At 48.6% G+C, this 22,915-nt stretch overlaps 1 protein-coding gene and 1 pseudogene across 1 annotated transcript in view; both read left to right on the top strand.

The window, feature by feature from the left end:
* Positions 1-15,226: 15,226 nt before the first annotated feature.
* The window catches only part of LOC127033371 (zinc finger protein RFP-like), a 35,247-nt pseudogene continuing 27,558 nt past the window's right edge, over positions 15,227-22,915 (top strand).
* Positions 15,661-22,915, top strand: part of LOC127033145 (zinc finger protein RFP-like) — a 34,797-nt gene continuing 27,542 nt past the window's right edge. Inside the window, exons 1-4 of the mRNA XM_050920949.1 lie at positions 15,661-16,077; positions 17,560-17,655; positions 18,253-18,483; positions 19,178-19,200. Of these exons, the coding sequence (XP_050776906.1) occupies positions 15,661-16,077; positions 17,560-17,655; positions 18,253-18,483; positions 19,178-19,200 (767 nt within the window). The remainder of the gene's footprint in view (positions 16,078-17,559; positions 17,656-18,252; positions 18,484-19,177; positions 19,201-22,915) is intronic.

Raw genomic sequence — 22,915 nt, 5'->3', positions numbered from 1 at the left:
CCTCAGGCACTTTGCCTCTTGTACACACCCTTACAGGGTGTGATCATGTTTGTCTTGTTTATCATCCCTCTGGGCTGATTCCTCCACTTGCTTCAGTTTCAATTCAAAGCGCTGTCTTATTCCCCACACATCAGTGGTCCAAATCAGCTAAAAACACCTGTTTGAGGGGAGATTGTTTTCAAAGGCCCATATGGGTGAGTAGGTGCCTAATTCACATTGACTGTCAGTAGGACTTAGGTTCCCAGTGGCTGTTTTCTATCTCTTGAAATCCGACCCTGAATCTCCATCTATAACCACCAGACACGACTGGTTTCCTCTGGGACAATGTAATGTACAAAATGCCGGATGAAACATGTAAGAGCTGGAGAAAAAGCATTTTGCACAGTATATGTTGTACCTGGCGTTTTGTGTGAACAACCAGCAGAACTTTCCTTCAGTCTTCTCCACAGCTCTCTGCCAGTGTATTCCTGATATGGAGTCAGACCCCCCCTTCCAACCTTTCTGCTGTGGGAAGACTCTAGATGATCAGCAGAATATACTAAGCCACTCAGACTGAAGTTCTCAAATTTTAGAGATGTTGGTGACATTTCAAAAGTGCCTAAGTAATTTTGGAGCCTAAAGTTTACAGTTTTGCAAGTGGTTAAGGGCAGATTCTCAAAGATATTTAGGACCTTAAAATGCAGAGAGGCCTAGTGAGATTTTTCAAAAGCAACTAAGTAGCACCTAACATCCTCTGTAGTTAAGGGGACTTAGGCACCTAAGTAATACTGAAAATCCCTCTCAGGACTTTTATGTCTCTTTACACACCGAAATATCTTTTAAAAGCAGCTCCTTATACACTTCTTTTAAATGGGTTTCAACTCCTAAATGATTTTGCAGTTTCTGAAAATTTACCCTAAGTTCTATTTTCAAAAGTCAGTTTCAAAGAAACATAGGCTCCTAAGCACAAAAGTAACTTTGAAAATGGAAATTGGACTCCTAAGTCACCAAGGCACTTTGGAACATGTTATTCAATTAGACCAGCTAAGAGACTATCCGAAAATCTTCTCTCTAGAAACTATCAGGCATTTTCTCCTGAAATCTCAAACGTATGATTGTAGTAGGTTGATATGAAACGAGGCTTTAAGAACTGTTCCTGTCAGGGACATGGGGAGAGTCTGGGATGTCCAACTTTCTCATTTGTGAAAACCGGACGCTGAGTGCTGGAACCTGCCCCGTCCCAGGCTCTGCCTCTTTCCCTCCAGGCCTCACCCCCCAATCCTCTTTCCCCCTCACTGTTGCCTGTTGCTCTCTCCACCTCCCTCCCCCTGCCAGCTGAGATGGGCTCTAGGGGTGTGGTGGAGGTTACTGGGGTGGGGCGGGGCGGGGCAGGGGAGGGGGAGCCATGCTTTGCGGGTAGAGGGGTGATTGGGGCATGATGGGGGAGCTGCCCGCACTTCTCTCCCCCGTCCCCGAGCCATCCCTGAGTGCTCCTCGAGGCTCCCCTGGTGTTGGAAGCCAGTTACTCTGGGTAACCGGACTTCTAATATCCAGTCAGCAGTGCCAACCGGACACTGCAGGTTTCCCTTTTGATGGGACTTTCTGGTCGAAAACTGGTCATCTGGCAAATCTAGTCCCTGACCTGTCCTTTTCCTGTTTGTCCCTTCATTATAGGGAAAGATAGAAGCTGACAGGCAGAAGATTGTGTCTGAATTTGAGCAACTGCGACAATTCCTGGAGGAACAAGAGCAACTGCTGCTGGCCCAGCTGGAAGAGTTGGACAAGGATATTGTGAAGATACAGGATGAAAATGTCACCAAAGTGTCTGAGGAGATTTCCCGTCTCAGTGACTTGATCAGTGAGATAGAAGAGAAGTATCAGCAGCCACAAGCCAAATTCCTGCAGGTGAGACAGTTAGAGACACCCAGATCCCTGCCCAGGCAAAGGAGAGATTCTGAGTGATTAGCTTTGGAGTTTATTAAATTCTTGGAAAGGTCCCCCTCCCCAATGAAGACTGTCAACATTTCCTTTAGCAAAGCGAGGGAAAACAACATTTGACATTTCTAATATTTCTAGTGTGGAAACAGTTTTGCTGTTTTAAAGGCAGACGTCTCAGATCTTTTTGATACATCATACGTAATCCCCTCTCCTTTCAGTTTTAAAGCAATTTTTTACAAAAAATTCTTGGGTTTTACAAAAAAATAGTATTCATTTTTTTTCTGATTTTCATCCTACTTTTGTATCATTCAAATATATATAAAAAACTTGTTTTATTAGGAAAATACAATCCATTGCATGAGATCTCTGTATTACTTTAATACTTTACTCTGTGTGTGTATATGCAAAGCTGCCTGCTGAAGTAAGAACGTATTGTTCTAGAAGATACACACAATAACCAACAGGCATGCACAAAAGGTCTAAAGTACGTGTGCATCTGAACGTACTGATGAATCTCACCCACCACGTACACATTTCAAACTGTTAGCGGACAATGGGTTAAAGATTTGATGCACTAAAATGGGAAGAAAATGGAAATCTGTATCAGAATACATTTCAGAACACACAGAAGTATTCAAAAAGGTTATAGAAACAAGAACAGGAGCCAAGGATGAAGTTGAGTGTATGCGCTGCAAATGGGGTGGCCCAATTATCAAATGTGAATATTTATAGGCTAATAGTTCTAAGTCTACACCGGTAAACTGTTGGTTCAAATGACAAGTTTTATTTGGGGATGGGAGATCTATTATTTTCTTAAACTCAGAGGGCCATTGTGATTTGACCTCTGTTTTAGTTCTGCAGCAAACCACAGTGATGAACGGAATTGAAAGCATTAATCTACTGAATACTTTTTTCCTCTCTTTCCATCCACCAAAATAAACCTGATATTTACCTAGAAAAATTAACAGTTTTTTTGCGCTGATTTCCATCTGTTTTTGTTGTGGTAATTTTTCCTAGGAATTTATCAGTGTTTAACTAATATAAAACGGAAAATGAAGGGCCCTAATGATCTGGAAGCAGTAAACGGCACAACTCCAGTGTCTAGGAAGTGGGGTAATTAGGAAAGCGAAGTTCTTTGCAGGGCCTATTAAGAAATGGGAATGAATCCAGTTTCCAGAATTGCTGACCAGAATTGCATAAATGGAGCTTTTAGCTTGAGAAAGGCAAATGCTCTGGACACAGGAGTTGAATGTGGAAGTCCGGGATTCATGTGTCTGATGAGTCTGTTTGAGCAAGTGCCATTGGCACAGGCACAATAGAATTTAGAAGGAGAAAACCCACAATCGTGCTGCGTGCTTAAGGGCCCCATTCTATTGAAGTTGGAATGGAATTTTAAGGTGTGCAACTACAGAGAATTGCATCTCAAGCTCAACTAGGGGTGGGCAAAGTGAGTCCTCCCAGAGCAGGAGCAATCGCCAGCTTCTGGCTCGTGGGACTGAGCTCTTTTTTTTCTTCTCCCCTCTCTCTCTTCTAGGACATCAGAAGCACCTGGAGCAGGTACGTAGCTCCTTCCCACTCCCCCTTACGCTTCATGATGTTAGAAAGGGATTAGATCCCTGAAGACAGACTTTGCAGGGTATTTAGACACCTGATATGTAGCTAGGCACTTACCTGCTTTGGAAAATTCTACCAAGCAAGTTAGGCACCTCCCATTGCAATCAGTGGCAGTTGGGAGCCTAGCTTGGTTAGGTGCTTTTGAAAATCCCAGGAGGCACCTTTTAAAATCAGGACTTAAGTGACTTGCCAAAGGTCACGCAGGGAGGCTGTGGCAGAGCAGGGTGTGGAACATAGGTTTCCAGAGTCCTACAGCAACCCCTTAATCACTGGAGCATCCTTTCCCATGAGATTATGCCCTTCTGTCTGAGGGGCAGCTTGTGGACCCCTTACTCTCTTTAACTCCCATTTGAGGATCTAGGCATTTCAAAACTCCAGAGAGGAGGGCAATTGACTCACCAGTGGGAGTTAGAGGCTCACAATGAGCCCACGAGAGAGCAGCCTCTGGTAGCTCATTCTCCCAAAAGACAGAAAAGATTTAGAATGGCTGGTTTTGTTCTGTCTTGTCTTGTTTTCCCCCTCTAGGTGTGAGAAGCTGAAGTTCGAGAAACCAGTGGCCGTGCCAGAGGACCTAAGAGAGAGAGTCGGCGTCTCTTCCCAAAGAAATATTTGTCTGCAGGAGGCTGTGAAGAAATTCAAAGGTAACTTAACATTTATCTGGGTTCATGCTACGGTGATGATACATCGAGATGCGCCTCTGACTGTGGAAGGAGATGGACTCTGGCCTATTAATTCTCGGCTCATCCCAGCTAGACGTCTTTGTGGGTGGGATGGGGAGGGCTCAGGGCTGATGCCAGTTCTCCAGGCCTCCACTTGGATTGTCTCAGACCCAACTCATAGTGTCAAAATGGGTCACTCAGACTTTGAGACACACAGTCACCAGATGTTATAGAAAATGTTGAATGTAACCTCCATGCCTGGGATTTTCCAAGGGAACTACGGGATTTAGACACCCATCTCTGTCTCTCTCTGACCGTCAATAGGAGTTGGCCATCACATGGCCTCAGCCCTTTTGAAAATCCCAGTCTGTACCTCAAGTTCCTCCATCTGTCAAAAGGAGGAAATAATGACCAACCTACCTTGTTGTGCTAATTAGTGAATGCCGCCCAGTGCTTAGAGATCCTTGGAGGAAGGTGGGAGATGGAAAAGAGCAAGATGTGTAATTTGGATGATGATTTCACTTTAGTTTGGTCTTGCTGGAAAGGTCTCCCCATTCGAATCTGCTTCTCAATCTATGGTCTTTTCCTTTGGGCTGTCTCAGAATTACAGCATCGTTTCATGCAGTGCTGCTGTAGCTGTGTCAGTCCCAGGATATTAGACAAGATGGGGGAGGTAACAGCTTTTATTGGACCAACTCCTGTTGGTGACAGACAAACTTTTGAGCTACACAGACCTGAAGAAAAGCTCTGAGTAAGCTCCAAAACTTGTCTCTCTCAAGCACGGTTACATTAGTTAACGGTAGGAATGTCGCCAGAGTTAATACAACATGAAATCAGCTCTTCCAGTCCTTCCTTTCTCTAGAGACCCTGCCCTCTGAACTGACTTCTGAGCCCAAAGGCAGAGAGAGAGGGTGAGGGCTAGATTCACAAAAGGACTTGGGTGTCTACCTGCCATTTTAGGCACCTAAATCCCAGAATCAGACCACACTGGGATTCACAAAGCCCCCTGCTGAGCTGCCTAAAATCACTCATCACCTCTATTTTTGCAGTAAATGTTCCCTAGGCATCTGTGTTTCTGCTTCTGTGCATGCGCACTGCAATTCTAGTCTAGCTGTCCAGACACATAACCCCCAGAGAGCTACATGAACTGGGGAAAGACAGGCATTCCTTCTCCTAGCTCACCTACAGGGCCTAATCTGAGATGCCTGCTCCGAGCACACTTACTGGCTCAGGTCCTATATGTGAATTTACCCAAAAGAACCAGGCCCTAGGGAAAGGCAAGCTCCCTTATCAAGTATAGCTCCATGATTAGGGTAGAGGAATAGGAGGTGGGAGACCACCAGTTCAAATCCCTTGTCCCCTGGAGAAGAAGAAGAAATTCCAACAGGGGTCCAATATGGCCTCTGTCTCCACTTTTGAATCTGATCCACTGCATATAAATAATTGAGCAGAGGGAAAGGCTTCTGGGTCTCCCAACTCCCAAGGGCGTGCTCTAACCACCGGGCTGCAGAGATGTTCTCGTGATTTCTTTCTGCCTCTGGCCCAATGAATTATTGATTATCCCCAATGGAACCTCTCCCCCAGGAGAGCATGTGGGCACCCCGCATCAGAAAATCCTGCAGCCCAGAGGTTAGGGCACTCCTTGAGAGTCGGTAGATCCCATTTCAGATCCCTGCTCCCTCTGTGGCACAGGGTTAACTTGAACCAGGGGTCTCCCCAAGGCCAGCTGAGTGCTCCAACCACTGGGGTAAAAGTTATGAGCAAGGTGGGTTTTCTCCACCCAAGCAGGCTTCCTGCCAAAAAAAAATGGCACAGGTGCCGGAAACCAAGAGAGGGCTCGCAGCTGAGAATCCCACACCGAGGGAGGCACCCAGACTCAGGCGCCAAACTCCCTGAGATGGCCAGGGCTTAGCACACACCCCTGTGCTTTAGGGCACACTCCGGTCACATTTTGCTCTTCTCTCAGTAATTATAAGGACTAGACATTTCCTCTATTTTTATTTTTTATATGAAAGACAAGCTTCGCTGCTGGAAAACGTCATTAGCACAGAGTGCAGGCTGACCATCGGTGCCTTGTACTCTTCCAGAACGTGAAAGCAACCCGTATTTCAACCTCTGAAAACTGGGAAATAAAGAGTTAAGGAAGCGTCTCCCACCAGCTCCTCTACTATACTTCCTGCCACCCCTAGTGTCAGGAGCATGAGACTCGTGTGTTGGGCTCCATCCATCCCCAGCTGGTGGAAGGTCCCTTGAGGGAGACCATGCTCAAGCCAGTATTGAACAAGGCAGAGAATCAGGACTGCAGCCGCATTCAAAAAAGCAAACTGAATGTTGGGAATCATTAGGAAAGGGATAGATAATAGACAGAAAATATCATATTGCCTCTCTATAAATCCATGGTACACCTACATCTTGAATATTGCGTGCAGATGTGTTTGCCCCATCTCAAAAAAGATATTTTGGAAAAGGTTCAGAAAAGGGCAACCAAAACAATTAGGGGTATGGGACAGCTGCCATATGAGGAGAGATTAATAAGATTGGGACTTTTCAGCTTGGAAAAGAGATGACTAAGGTGAAATGTGACAGAGATCTATAAAATCATCACAGGTGTGGAGAAAGTAAATAAGGAACTGTTATTTACTTCTTCTCATAACATAATTACTAGGGATTACCAAATGAAATTAATAGGCAGCAGGTTTAAAGCAAACAAAAGGAAGTATTTCTTCACACAACACATAGTCAACCTGTGGAACTCCTTGCCAGAGGATGTTGTGAAGGCCAAGACCATAACAAGACTTCTTTTTTTAACTAACTAAATTTCTGGAGGACAGGTCCATGAATGGCTGTTAGCCAAGATGGGCAGGGATGTTGTCCCTTGCCTCTGTTTGCCAGAAGCTGGAATGGGCGACAGGGGATGGCTCACTTGATGATTCCCTGTTCTGTTCATTCCCTCTGGGGCACCTGGCATTGGCCACTGTAGAAAGACAGGATACTAATAACCACTGATGGATAAATTCATGGAAGATAGGTCCATCAGTTCAAGGAGCATTGTCTCTCCCTGGGGGTTGGTGCTCCCTGTGGTACTGAGAAACTGTGCCTTTCAGTGGTTTGGCTTCCCAGACAGGAAGGAGGAGCATGGCAGAAGAAGGCGAATGGAGGCTGGGGAAGGGGTTCTCTTCTGATCTTAGGGTATGGCTACATTTGGAATTTCAAAGCGCTGCCCCGGCAGCGCTTTGAAGTGTGAGTGTAGTCAGAGCGGCAGCGCTGGGAGAGAGCCCTCCCAGCGCTGCATGTAAACCACATTCCTTACGGGTGTAGCGTGCAGCGCTGGGAGCCGCCCTGATTACACTGACGCTTTACAGCGCTGTATCTTGCAGCGCTCAGGGAGGTGTTTTTTCACACCCCAGTTGCAGCGCTGTAAAGTGTGAGTGTAGCCAAGGCCTCATAGTCAACTATCCGTGTCCTTTCATGGCCCCCAGCAACAGCATCTGAATACCTGGCATCTTTTATGGCCATTTGACAAAAAGGGAAGCTGGAATGCAGTTAGAGGAAGGGACATGCCTGAGGTCACAGAACAAGTCAGTAGCGGAGTGAGGAATAGAGCCCAGGAGTCCTGGCTTCTAACCTCTAGACCATGCTCCCTCCCCAATATGAGTGTAGTGCACTGGATGGACTTTACACATCCCGGTGCTGTGAAAAGTTAGTGCCACCGAGAAGGCTAATTCCCAGTGCAATTGGACTTGCCATTGTCTTCTGAGGACCTCAGGCCGCAGACAGCGATGTGGGCAGCTTAGCCTGCTCCGAGAGCAAATACTCCCTTTTCACCCACTGCATATAGGGAAACTGAGGCACATACAGGCTTCCTAAAAAAATAACCAAAAAATCCCGGTTTGTCACCCCCCCCCGAACAGTACCTCTTAGATGCCTGGCAGGAACGACAGGGAATTTCCTGCTTAGCTTCAGCCAACAGGCAGCTGCCCAGGACTGACACTCAGGGCCCACCCTAGCGAGCCTGGGGCTACTGGGGAGCGTGAAAAATGGTCCTAGTCTCCCCCAGGGCTGAGCTCTGCCCGGAAGGGTCTGTCTGTCTGTACTGCAGAGTGAACCCTGGGGATCGGCACCCAGGTTAGCCTGGGCTGGGTGCAAGGAGCCATGCTGCTGAGCCTGACCTCACTTACTGTGTTCTCACTGGTGCTGGCGAGTCTCTAGGACTTCTGGGAGCACGTACCATGGCTGATGGTGCCACCGTAAGCTGAGCTATTCTGTGTTTCTTTCCTAGTGATTTGTGGGGTACCTGGTCTGTCTTTCACAGGGGAATTGTGGGAAGGCACTGGAGGGCTATTTTCCCTCAGATCAGGCTGGCAGTGACAATGGGGGGGAGGGTTTTCACCTTCCTCTGCAGCATGTGGATGCAGGTGAAGTACCAGGATTATTTGGGGGTATCTCACTGAATCATTTCCCTGCATTGTGGGGCCTTGGGCACTGGTACCTCAGTGTCTCCTCTTCTCTGCCTGTGGCACATAAATAGTCCCGTCTGCTATATAGGCTGTTATGCTTTGGGCTAATGTTGGGGGTTGGGTTAGGTGGGCGCTGGGTGGGGTTGGTGGCCTGTGCTATACGGGGGTCAGATTAGATGATCTGGTTCCTTTCTGGCCTCAGACTCTCTGACTCTCAGCACTGGAGTGGTTTAGCCTGCACAGAGGCGCCGACTTCCCCAGTTCCCAGGGGGGTTCTTGATCCTCGCTCTGCCCCAGGCCCTGCCCCCAATCCCCCACCCCTACACCATCTCTTCCTGCCCTGTTCCATTCTTCCCCCTCCCCAGCCTCTTCCTGCCCCTACTCCTCTCCCTCACCCCCAGAATGTCCTGCCCACCTCGGAACAACGGATCCGTGGCAGGAGAAAGGCGCTGGGAGGGAGGGGGAGGAGCTGATCAGTGAGGCCAGTTGGCGGATGGGAGGTGCTGTGGACAGAGGGGGAGGAGCTAATTGGCAGGACCTGCCTGTGGGTGCTGAGCACCACTATTTATTTTCTGTGGGTGCTTCAGCCCCGGAGCACCCACGGAGTCGGTGCCTATCCTGGGTGGAAAGCACCCCTGAACTCAGATGAGGTGTTTATGCATCTGGACAGGAAGGGCATTCGAGTTAGCAGCTGTGTACGCACCTGGGTTAACTCTGCAGTGAGGACAGACCTTAACACTCTTCTCCTGTGTGTGTGTCTCTCTCCCCTCTTGCAGTGCAGGCCACTCCGGATCCAGATCTGGCAAATCCTTGTTCCATCGTGTCCACAGATGAGTGTGTTACAGAAATACCAAGAAACGGGATATTTAGTGCCACAGATCAGGTTTTACCCTGCTGCCTGTGTGCTGGGCTATATGGGCTTCACCTCAGGGAGATGTTACTGGGAAGTGGAGGTGAGGAACAAAGATGAGTGGGTTTTGGGCATTGCCAAAGAGTCTGTGATACACGAGGGAGCGATAAGCTGTACACCAGAGGAAGGGATCTGGACTTTGCAGAATACAAGATATCAGTACTGCGCCCTCACCTCCCCTAAGACCGCTCTGGGCCTACATCATAGCCCCAGTAACATTGGGGTTTATCTGGATTACGAAGGGGAGAAAGTTACATTTTATGACATTACATCTTCTGGCAGAGAGCCAGTCTTTACTTTCACATCCTCTTTCACTGGGAAGATCGTCCCCTTCTTTGGGAGCCGGCGTGTACAATTTCTGAGTAGGTTACGGGTAAGCATGGCAGTAGGTGGTCACTGGCAGCCATACCGTTAACACCTGCGACAGAGGAACAGGGAGCACTCGATATGAGGTATCTAAAGTAGAGCAAAGACATGGGTAATATATACATTTCAGCTATCACACTTTGCCATTCTAATCACAGTCTTGCCAGCCTCCAGCATTCAAAAACTGTCAGGCCCCACAAAATCAGGAGATTGGCTTAAACATCTTTTTAAATTTTGTGTTATTTTTCTTTGCCTTCTGGCTTCCCAGCTTTCAGGGTGTTCTTGTTTCCGGTTTTCAGTCTTTGCTACACAAACATGAAGGCTGGAAATGTATCTGTAATGTAATCTGAGCTCCCTCAAATCTATCCACTCCAGCAGCTAGGACTTTAAGAAAAACACCAAGTGCTGCGAGACTCACAATAAAATGGTGAGGGGGAACAAGACTGACTTGCTCAGCATTATACTGGTGAAAGGAGTTTCTCAACCCTCTTACATGCCTGTCTCTGTGACTGTGGGATCCTCCAGTCACACATGAACTGGCCAACCAGCAGACACCAGGAGCCACACTCAGGGTCATCGCAGAGCCTGCCTGTCTTAGGACAGGTCTACACTTAAAATACTGCACCAGCGGTGCTATGTCCCTGTAATGCTTCAGTAAAGACACTCCTACACCGACAGGAGAGCTTCTCCCATCAGTGTTGTTAATCCGCCTCTCTGAGAGGTGGTAGCCGTGGCAAGAGGAGAAGCTCTCCCGTCAACGTACCGCTCTCTACACAGGGAGTTCAGTCGGTACGACTGCCTGAAAAATCCACACCCCTCAGTGAACACAGTTGTACCGACTGAACTCCTGGTGTAGACAGCGGTATGTTGACGGAAGAGCTTCTCCCCTTGCCATAGCTACTGCCTTTTGCAGAGGAGTGTGGATTTTTCACTGCCCTGAGCGATATAGTTCTACCAATGGACGTTTATAGTGTAGACCAGGCCTAGGTTCTGACTCACTTCAGGTCATCCATCAAGGTCCTCTGCTCTTTACTTATGAATATAAAAAAATATAGTGGTGTTTCCCTCTCCCCCCAGTTCCCGAGCTCAATGCTCCTCTTTTGCTCTGTTTGGTTATTTGGATGCTGTAGATTCAGCTGAGTAAATTCAGAGAATAAAGTTTATTTCTATCTTCTGGTCTTGAACTTTGTCCCAGGAGTATTAGATCTGTAGGGCTCTGCCCTGAAAGGCTAGACAGACCCACGAGCAAATGCCTGGAAGGGGCTTGAAGAAAAGCCGCTGGGTGACTTTAAGCGAAAGCTCTAAGAGCAAAGCTTGAGGACTGAGTAAATAAAATCAAAGAATCAAGCGATGCTTTCCCAGGCAAGAGAAGAAGCAACAACATCCTTGCTGTGAAAGAAATCCATTAGCAACCACCAGCTGCCAGGGAACAGAAGGAAACTGGCAATAAAGTAGCCAGCTCACATGATCAACTACAGAATATTATGGGGTGGCACTTAGCCGCACCATTGTGTTGCAGCAGCATTTCTTTCCCGAACCAAGTGATCTCTTTTTCTTTAAATTCACAGTCACAGTCTCATTGGCTAGAAACCTGATACACCACCTGAGGGCCCAGGGTAGGGTCAGGGGTACAAAGCTGGAGTCTTTTAGTCAAGGGATTCCTGAGATACAGCCCCTCCCAACACAAGCTATTTTTAAAAGGCTGTGGGCTAGGCATGGAATTCCAGCAGAATCCTGTCCATGGCTGGTTGAGGGAGACTCCCAGCACACGCTGTAGCCTACAGGAGATGGCCCTGGGCTGGAAGGCAAAAGAACTCAATCTCTTCTGCTGCGGCTTCTCAGCAGTTTGTGTTGGCTGAGGCATCGCACCCTTGGGGAGATACCCGTCATCGCTACCCCCTTTTTGCAGATGTGATAAGAGGATGCAGAAGGTGAACTCAGACAAAGCGGAAGATGATTCATAGATTCCAAGGCCAGAAGGGGCCACTGTGATCTTCTAGACTGATCTTCTAGTCTCCTGTGTCACACAGGCCACTGAACTTACCCCAGATAATTCTTGAGCAGCATTTTTGATTTATTTTCCAAATCTTGATTTAAAACTTATCAGTGACAGAAAACTCTACCACTGCCCCTTGGCAAAATTGCTCTAGTGCAGGGGTCCTAAACATGCGGTCTGCATGCGTTAGAAATGTACACCTTAATGCCAGGTTGCTGTCTAATACAGCAGACCCCACAACCTCAATCACTGAACCCCTCGGCCTTTGGAAATGAACCTACCAGTTCAACTAGACACACAGGCCAGTAGTTCAGGCTTGGTGCATGGCCCAGCTGCACAACACTGAAACAAGGGTACAGATGACCCAGGCTTGGAGCATGGCAGACACCAGGCCAGTTCAGTGCATGGAACAAGGACAGCCCTGAGACTGGAGGCAGGGAAGGTAGCTGAGAAGAGGTCGGCTCCATGCGTGTCTCAGGCACACAGCACTGCAAGTGGGCTGGGAGAGCTGGCAACCGGTCGACTTGGGGCATGGCAGACACCCAGCACCAGTCACTGCTCTTTTCCCGCCATGATTACATTTTCTGTTCTGGGCCCAGGCGGCTGCTTTTCCCAGGCCCCCTCAATCTATCCCAAGATGCCCCCTCCTGCAGCTGGGCTAGACAATGGAGCTGGGAGACGCTGTGTAACCCCTTACCCTGTACAATGCAGGGGTCCCCTACCAGCTCCCCTCATATGCACTGTCCTGGGCCATTGGTCCTCTGCCCTGACCTAGGATGAATCTCTCTCTAAAGGTCAGGGAGAAGCTCTGTCTGCACGATCCATTGAGTCCATGGGCTGTCTGCTGAGCCTCACATGGAGGGGCACAATCAGTGCAGACTTTGCTGGTTACCTTGGTGTATGATGGAGACACCTACACCCCGGGAACCAGGCTGACATCCCAGCGCATTTCACACAGCCCCCCTGAGCAGCTTCTCAATGGACTTTCAGCCACTGCCCTCCTAGACAGGATGTGGGTGGTTAAACTGAAACAGACCAGCCAGAAAAAAGCATCTGTACTTGGTCTCAACCCCAAAGCTTTGACACTTTGTTTCTCCCCAGAAGAAGGGGTTTGGGGATGGCTGAATCTTTCTCAGGTGCCCCCCTGAGGGGAATCCAGAGAGAACTAGGTCAGATGTAAGTCGAGCAGGGAACCAATTCCAGGCTCTTACCTCCCCACGGACCTCTGTGTCTCTGAGCCTAAGACTCACAAAGATCAGGGTTTATGGGGGTGAGTGGCACTTTACGATGCTGATAGCAAGACCCCGATCTCCATGTTCAATTATTCCTTCACTGAGAAAATCTTCCCTTTCTTTTCTCTTCAGCCTCTGAGATCATACCTTAAAACTATGCCCCTGAGAGCCAATAAATGGATTTCACTAGGTGTCATTTTTTTCCTACTGTTTACACAAGCCTCCAGTTTACTAAACTGGAAAAAGAAAGGATTTGAGCAAAGTTAAAAGAAAGGCTCAGATTCACAAAGGGCCTTAAACAACTAAGGCTTGGTCTACACTACAGAGTTAGGTCGAAGTCAGGCAGCTTATGCCCACCTAATAATGTCAGCGTTCACACTAGTGTCCCACCAACATGCTAGGTCGACTGAATAGCTCCACCTCAACTGCTAGGTCGACTGAATAGCTCCACCCCTCCAAGAGAGTTGCAGCGCTTACGTCAACATAGTTAGGTCAACGCAGTGGCAGTGTAGATGCTGCGTTGCCCACATCAGTTTAAGTGGCCTCCAGAAGGTGTCCCACAATGCCCCATTGTGACCCACTCTGGTCACTGGTTTGAACTCCACTGCCCAGCAGCCAGGTACACAGGAACAAGCCCCTCCTGTTTAAAGACTGGGAATTTTTGAAATTCCATTTCCTGCTTGCTCTGCATGGAGAGTTCCCCTAGCAACTGCCCAGCTGAGCAGGCTCCCAACGCTCTGCTGCCTGCACTGCACAGGAGGTGGTGGATCTCCTGGGTCCGTGGGGAGAAGAGGCTGTGCAGGCCCGGCTCCGATCCAGCTTAGAAATGTGGGTGTCTATGAGCAGATTGCTCAGAGCATGGGGGAGAAGGGCTACAAGAGGCTCCCCCACCACTGCCATGTGAAAGCCACGGAGCTGCACCAGGCATACCAGGAGGCGAGGGAGGCAAGCAGTTGCTCTGGTGCGGCTCTGCAGAGATGCCACTTTTACAAGAAGCTACATGCTATCCTCTGCAGTGATGCCATGCCACCCCTGAGCCTCATGGATACTGGAGGAGTTGGACTCATGGGCCACCACAGGCAACACTGAGGACGAGAATGGGGGACAGGTGAGCAAGGGATCGATTGTCAGATTCAGGGCTTATATTCAGCTGGAGCTGTCCGGAGTGGAGCTCGGGTAAATATTTGCTGCTTGGACCCACAGCCCAGCTCCATGCACATTCCCACACCTTGCCCCCTCTGTCTACTTCCCTTTCTATTAACCATGCTAAATTAAGGGGCTTTCCATGGGTGATGGATAGAGATTTAAGGTCTGAATTCTCAGTAGCACAGTCTTGCCAATCCCAAATTTTTAAAAATCATGAGTCAGGACCCCCAAAATGACGTGATTGCCTTTTGTGAGAGAGAAAAATAATAATAAATGCTGAGTTCTTTCAATTTGCCTTCTGGTTTCTCAGACTTTAGGCTACACTCAGATCACATTTATAAGTTTTTCTCTGCACCCAAGCAAACTAGAAACCTCCTTTGTTTAGGAAAGGAAAGCCAAGAGTCTCACCTCATCCCATGCTTCCAGGAGCTGGGGCTTTAACAAACGCACCAAATATCATCAGACTCATTATAAAATTGTGAGTGTTGGTGATACCGAGGCTCCTTTACATTGAGCCACAGCAGAGTTCTTGTACATGAGAATCAGGCCTTTGAAACATCGATTCCAGCTAAACCAAGTTTTTTGGCCGTGAATTTAAAATGACTCGATTTCGAAGGATTAGATTATATCAAGAAGTGTCTGTAATCGTTGGTTTCACTTTGCACACAAACTGATGAAAGAATGTTTCCACTGATAGTAACTTAAATTTACAAATAGGCACAGTAAGAAAAATGCGGCATGAGAACTTATTAGAGTTTGATTGAAGGATGTTTACTTAGTATATGTTGAAACGTGGTGCTGACAATTTGTGTTTTAATGGTTACAAAGTTTGCACTTTCTGAATCTCAGTATCGACTGTCATTAAATAATTATTGCACGACCAAAATATTGTCTGACCCCCCCATAAGTTCCCCCAGCTGTGAACATTTAAATTGATCAAAACTGTGCAACTGTGAAAGTTGAAATAGATAAATATAAAAAAATATTTTAAAATAAATTTTATCTGTCAAAATTTTATATTAAATAAAATGAACTCTGCCCAAGCCTAAATATCACACCTCAGACACACAGTTCTGCAAGCTCGTCAGGACAGGTGGATGGATTCTGATGTCCTCCATGGGAAGCCCCAGTGACCCTCCACACCAGCACAGGGGCTGATTGCAGGATCAGAGCCCTAGTGGGGTACATTTTTCATGAAAGTTTCCAGGGGGGTAATGTTACCAGTTGGAAGTTGGCTCTTTCCAATTCAGCAAACAGAGTGAGTCAGTTCCAGGAAGGGAAACACCCCCTTGTTGCTGCAGGTGAGGCATGGGGTGAACTCAGGACATTGAAATTTACCCTGTTACACTGCCCAGAGGGAGCCATGGCTGCAGAGAACCGCGTGGAAAGTCTCCAGGAGGAAGCGACATGTCCCATCTGTCTGGAGTATTTCACAGAACCTGTCACTCTGGAATGTGGGCACAATTTCTGCCGAACCTGCATCAGCCAGTGCTGGGAAGGATCCAATACAGCCACCTCCTGCCCTCAGTGCAGAGAAACTGTGCAACGGAGAAACCTCAGGACAAACAGGCAGCTGGCAAATGTTGTAGAAATAGCCAAACGGCTGAGTTTACAGGCAGCAAAAGGAGCAGAAGGGGACGGGGTGTGTGAGAGACACCAGGAGGCTCTGAAACTGTTCTGTGAAGATGATCAAACCCCCATCTGTGTGATCTGCAGAGAGTCGCAGACTCACAGAGCTCACACGGTGGTTCCCACAGAGGAGGCTGCCCAGGAGTACAAGGTAGGGAGCTGCTGTCAAGTTTAATGGATAATAACTTTGGATTTTAATTACAGGCTGATTTCACTGAAAGTTACCTGTCACAGGTGTGATGCATCATTCAGCTCTGTAAAGCCTTCATTGTACGGGTGATGTTATAAAAAGTAAATGATCAGCCAGCATGGCAAGAAAGGCAAAAATTGAAGTCTTTAAAATATCTGATGTGGGAAGCTTTTCTCTAAGATTCTCAATCCTTTTCAAAATTGAAGCTGTTCATTGATCAGTGAGGTTTAAATCAGAAGAGCTGCAGGTGAGTGTGTTACCTTCAGCCTGGAAAAGGGAAGGTACAAGCTGCTGTTACAGATTTGTTTAATAGAATTTATTATTATTATCTTTATTTGCATCCCAGTAGCCCTAATAGACCACAAATGAGATCAGGGCCCTGCACAAAACACAGTGAGGGACAGTCCCGGCCCTGAGCAGTTTACAGTCTAAATAAGAAAGACAAACAAAGGGTGGTGAGGGAAACTGAGGCACAAAGGGGGCAGTGAGTTGCCCAGGGTCACCCAGCATGTCAGTAGCCAAACTTGGCATAGAAGCCAGCTCTCCCCTGTCCCAATCCAGGGCCTGAACCACTAGGCCATGCTGCCACCTTCATTATTGGCCCCCCGGTGAAGAAGTTAGGGGTAGGGGATCCCAGGAGGGGATGGTCAGGGGACAAGGAGAAGGGGGGTTGGATGGGTCAGAGGTTCTGAGGGGCGGCAGGAAGTGGGAGGGGGCAGATAGGGGGCAGGGGCCAGGCTGTTTGGGGAGGCACTGCCTTCCCTACCCAGCCCTCCATACTGTTTCGCACCCCGATGTGGCCCTCGGGCCAAAAGGTTTGCCCACCCTTGCTGTAAATCCAGCTCTGTTTCCTCCTCTCTCTCTCATTTTTACCGGACAAAGCCACGTCCAGTGCTGAGTCTCTACCGGACAGGGATAGTGCTCCACAAAACTGGGACTGCGCAGCTTCCAACCAGATGAATGGTCTCCCGACGTCGCATGGGGTTTGCCTTGGTGCTTAGACCAGCTCAGCCCAACCAGTGCAGTCCCTGGGGCTTCAGGGCTGAATTCCCAGCCCATATTTAAACCCTGGTGGCTTCTGGGATTTGTATCACTTTGTTCATTAAACCTTCTCAAACACAGATTTATTGATTCACCCCCATGTGACTCCAGAGTCCTGTTATGCGCTACACTACTAATCAGTTCATAAATACCAAAAAAGCTTGGTTACAAATGAAATCTCTCTCTAATTAGAAGAAAAAAAACATTGAACCTGAATTGGTAACAAGTCTGAATATGACACACTCCCAGTCTGCATTGATAAGGTTTCATCTCCTTGGTGGTCCTGATGTCAAAAATGTGATTAGAACCAACCAATCTGAGGGTTTGGGTGGAAAAACACCCAGCTCCACACCCCTCTCAACCCTCCAGATAAAACCTCCCAAATCATGTCTGTTTCTTCAGGAAAAAATCCAGGCCCATTTGAAGGCTCTTAGGGAAGAGCGAGAAAAGCTGCTGGGTTTGAAAGTGACTGGAGAGGGGAAAAGCCAGGAGTATCTGGTAGGTGCCTGTTGTTATGAACCAGCAGGGACTGGCAGTGGGAGGTCTGTTTGGGGGCAGATTCCTATGTGGCTTTGGTGAACTTGGGCCTGTGTGTGTTTCTCCATGATCATGGATTGCTGGGTTAGATTCATGTGTAGACAAGCCCTAAGCTTCCATTGCAGTTGATGAGTTAACGTCTAGCCCTTGTGGCTTTCCCAGAAATCCTCCCCAAGTGAACTGAATGTCAGCTGTGAAATGCTGTCCACTGTGTCTGGTCATTTCGTGCATTAACATGTTTGATTCTTTTTTCTCCCCCGTTGTCTCTGTCAGTGTGGTGCTGGATCCTGCCTCCTGCTGCTCTGGGTCTGAGTTCCCGGAGACCATGAATAACAGAATATGCTAACATGAGAGACATGGAAACCTCCCTTTCAGAGATGCAGAGGCCGAAGGGGAAGGTGTGAGAGAATCCTCTCCTTAGTACCCATAGGGTAGAGTCAAATGTCAGAAATCTGAGGATTTTCAACAAAGTTCTCCCTCCTGCACACTCAGCGCTCCATGAAAGGGCCCCAGGTGCCATTCATATCCCTGACCAGCCCTTTCCCTATTTTCCTACAGAAACAAACACAAACTGAGAGGCAGAAGATTGTGTCTGAATTTCAGCCACTGTGGCAGTTCCTGGAGGAACAAGAGCGACTCCTGCTGGCCCAGCTGGAGAAGCTGGACGAGGAGATTGTGAGGATCCAGAATGAAAATGTCAGTAAACTCTCTGAGCAGATTTCCCATCTCAGTGAGCTGATCAGTGAGATGGAGGGGAAGTGTCAGAAGCCAGCGAGTGAATTCCTGCAGGTGAGACTGAGTGAGAAACGGAGATGCGGACTCCCTGGCTCCATGGCTGGAGCACCCATGTAAAAAAATTCGCAGGTGCTTAGCCCCTACTGGCAGCCAGCTCCCCCCTCCCACCTCTTGCCCGCTTCTTTCTGCCCTTTCCCCCGAGCACACCCCATTCCCGATCCTCTCCCTCCCTCCCAGCACCTCTCGTCTGCCACAATCAGCTGTTCCACAGTGTGCAGGAGAAGCTGGGAGGGAGGGGGAGGATCGAGAATGGGGTGTGCTTGGGGGAGGGGGCAGAAAGAGGCGGGGAAGAGGCAAGGTGGGGACAGGAAGAGGGGCAGGGCGGTGGCGTTGGGGGAAGGGGTGGAGTGGGGGCAGGGCCTGAGGTTGAGCACCCAAAGGGACAATTGGAAGCCGGCACCTGTGGTTAGAAACATCCCAGATCCCCACACAGGGTAGGGAGGGCTCCTGAATCATAAGCAGTAGAGTCCAGCAGTCGGATATCTCAATATAACTTGACATGTGCATTCCTGTTCTTTGAAGCGTTACAGACACATTGATATTAGAGATGGAAAAGCCCCAGGGAATCCATGGCCCTGGAGCCAAGGCAGGGCCTCTCTTCCCCATATTTGCAGAATCCCTTCCCTGGGATCCCCTGTGTGTGCGTGTCAGTTGGGACTGAAATTCCCCCTCTCTCTCTCTCCTCTAGGGTATCAGAAGCATCCTGAGCAGGTACCTGGCTCTCTCTCCCTCCCCGTCACATTTCACAACGCTGGGAAAGAGCTTGGTGGTGTGACTTTCAGTACCTTGGGGGAGCACTCTGTAACCCCAGAGTCCTCATTTACATATAATGGTGATATTGCATAGACAGCATGCCATGTGAGGTATCATGGGAATGGTTATGATCTGCTGAAATGCAGTGTTCCATCAAAATGTGTATATTATGAATACCTATGAAGTTATGAGAATGTGTGGTATGCTTGTCACTAAAATAATCCGTGGGTTTGGGAGGTGCCCAGATACTAGCTCTCCAGAGAGAATGACAAGGGAGGTAACCAACACCCGGGTGTGTACTGAACAGACAACACTAGCCCTTGTCCAGCAAGGGAGCTACAATGCAGTGACTCACCTGCATAAGGTTGAAGAATTGCTCAACCTTGTCTGGGGTCTCAGCAATGCCCACCAGAGACATGCCTGGACTTGTGTTCTCCAAGCACATGTGCTAAGGGTATAAAACAGAACACAGAGGGGCCATGCTTGGCCTTTCTCCTGCCCCCACATATACTGCAAGCAACCAAGGGTATGTCTACACTATGAGATTATTCCGATTTTACAGAAACCGATTTTAGGAAACAGATTGTATAGAGTCTAGTGCACGCGGCCACACTAAGCACATTAATTCGGTGGTGTGCGTCCATGTACCGAGGCTAGCGTCGATTTCCAGAGCGTTGCACTGTGGGTAGCTATCCCATAGCTCTCCCATAGTTCCCGCAATCTCCCCCACCCTTTGAATTCTGGGTTGAGATCCCAGTGCCTGATGGGGCAAAAAACATTGTCACTGGTAGTTCTGGGTACATCCTCCCCCGCCCTCCGTGAAAGCAGCAGCAGACAACCATTTCACGCCTTTTTTCCTGGATGAACTGTGCAGATGCCATACCACAGTAAGCATGGAGCCCGCTCAGCTCAAGACAGCAGTCATGAACATTGTGAACACCTCGCTCATTCTCGTGCAGTTTATGCTGAACCAGGACCTGAAAAACCAGGCAAGAAGGAGACAGCGACGGCAGCGTGGCAATGAGAGTGATGAGGACATGGACACAGAATTCTCTCAAACCACGGGCCGTAGCGCTTTGAAGATCATGCTGTTAATGGGACAGGTTCTAGCCGTGGAATGCCGATTCTGGGCCTGGGAAACAAGCACAGACTGGTGGGACCGCATAGTGTTGCAGGTGTGGGACGATTCCCAGTGGCTGCAAAACTTTCGCATGTGTAAGGGCACTTTCATGGAACTTTGTGACTTGCATTCCCCTGCCCTGAAGTGCCAGAATACCAAGATGAGAACAGCCATCACAGTTCATAAGCGAGTGGCGATAGCCCCATGGAAGCTTGCAACACCAGACAGCTACCGGTCAGTCAGGAATCAATTTAGAGTGGGCAAATCTACTGTGGGGGCTGCTGTGATGCAAGTAGCCAAAGCAATCGCTGAGCTGCTGCTACCAAAGGTAGTGACTCTGGGAAATGTTCAGGTCACAATGGATGGCTTTGCTGCAATGGGATTCCCTAACTGTGGTTGGGCAATAGATGGAACCCATAGCCCTATCTTGGCACCGGAGCACCAGTGCAGCCAGTACGTAAACATCAAGGGGTACTTTTCAATGGTGCTGCAAGCACTGGTGGATCACAAGGGACATTTCACCAACATCAACGTGGGAGGCTGGGAAGGGTTCATGATGCTTGCGTCTTCAGGAACACTAATCTTTTTAACGGCTGCAGCAAGGGATTTACTTCCCAGACCAGAAACTAACAGTTGGGGATGTTGAAATGCCTGTAGTTATCCTTGGGGACCCAGCCTACCCCTTAATGCCATGGCTCATGAAGCCATACACAGGCAGCCTGGACAGTAGTCAGGAGCTGTTCAACTACAGGCTGAGCAAGTGCAGAATGGTGGTAGAATGTGCATTTGGACATTTGAAGGGACGCTGGCACATGTTACTGACTCACTCAGACCTCAGCCAAAGCAATAAGTATACCCATTGTTATTGCTGCTTGCTGTGTGCTCCACAATCTCTGTGAGAGTAAGGGAGAGACCTTTATGGTGGGGTAAGAGGCTGAGGCAAATCGCCTGGCTGCTGATTAGGCGCAGCCAGACACCAGGGCGGTTAGAAGAGCACACCAGAGAAGCTTTGAAAACCAGTTTCATGACTGGCCAGGCTACGGTGTGAAAGTTCTGTTTATTTCTCCTTGATGAAAACCCGCCCCCTTGATTGACTCATTCCCTGTAAGCAACCCACCCTCCCCCTTCGATCGCAGCTTGCTTTCTAAGGAAATAAGTCACTATCATTTAAAAATCATGTATTATTTATTAATTGTGTATAAAAAGAGAGAGAGAACTGACAAGGTAGCGCAGGTGGGGTTTGGGAGGAGGATAGGAGGGAAGGAAAAGGCCACTAAAAAAATTCAAAGTAATGACAGCCTTTTGCTTGGGCTGTCCACTGTAGTGGAGTTGGTAGGTGCACTGAGCCTCCCCCCACACGTTCTTACACGTCTGGGTGAGGAGGCTATGGAACTTGGGGAGGTGGGAGGGGGGTTATACAGGGGCTGTAGCAGCACTCTGTGATCCTTTTGCGGTTTTCTGCAGCTCCACCACATGCCGGAGCATGTCATTTTGATCACGCAACAGCCCTAGCGTTGCATCCCATCACCGCTGATCTTCCTGCCTACACCTCTGATCTTCCTGCCGCCACTTCTCATTTCGACAGTCCCTCCTGTCCTCAAGTTCACTGGCATCTTTCCTGTACTTTGATACCGCATCCTTCCACTCATTCAGATGAGCTCTTTCATTGCGGGTCAGTTCCATGATTTCAGTGAACATTTTGTCTCGCGTCCTTTTTTTCCATCGCATTATCTGAGATAGCCTTCAGGAGAGAGGCTTGAAAAATTTGCAGCTACAAGAGGGAGGGAGGGAAAAAAAGGGAGCGAGTATTTAAAAAGATACATTTTACAGAACAATGCTTATACATGTAATCCTTCTGCCCCTCTGAGTTGGCAGCAACAAGGGCCGGGTTCAGTATCCAGGGGTTCCGTTTCAGTAACACAATGCATAACCGGCTCGAGCCCCCACCCAGTGACCTGGGACACTTACATACCACCCCCCCCCGGGCACCTCTAGGAGGCAATACTTCCCCTCTCGCAAGCACGGAATCTGAGTGTAGCGAAATCTTTTTAATAAAGGAAGGAATCAATGTGGCATCCCATTGGAGAAACACCACAAACAGGGTTATAACACAACCCATAAACAAAGCCCACCTCCAAGTACGTTTGGCACTGTCCTTTTTCCGCTTAGGATTTTAAGTCCAATCACCCCAAAGTCCAACAACCCAAAAGTCTCTGGTCAATGCCACTCCAAGTTCGAGAGTTTATCTGTAGAGGTCCCTCCCCCCAGCCTGGGTAGAAAGGGGCACCTTACGTGGTCCAGGGCCAACTGCCCTGCCTCTCCGTGGGTTCTGCTTCCGCCTTCTCCACGAACTGCTCCGCTTTACCAGCTGCTCCACGCTGCTCCTCCAGCCGTCCTCAGAAACTGCTCCGCTCAACCAGCTGCTCTGCTCCATAAGCTGCTCCAGTTCTCTCTGCAAACTGCTCGGCTCCACTCGCTCTGTGGGCCGCTCCACCCGTCCCACAGCTACTCCGCTCTGCCAGCCGCTCCGCTGCCACCAGCTGTCCCGTGATC

Source organism: Gopherus flavomarginatus, chromosome 12 (assembly GCF_025201925.1).
Source record: "Gopherus flavomarginatus isolate rGopFla2 chromosome 12, rGopFla2.mat.asm, whole genome shotgun sequence".
Classification (NCBI taxonomy): domain Eukaryota; kingdom Metazoa; phylum Chordata; order Testudines; family Testudinidae; genus Gopherus; species Gopherus flavomarginatus.
The sequence above is the reverse complement of the archived record's forward strand: the minus strand, read 5'-3'. Positions and strand labels throughout refer to the sequence as shown.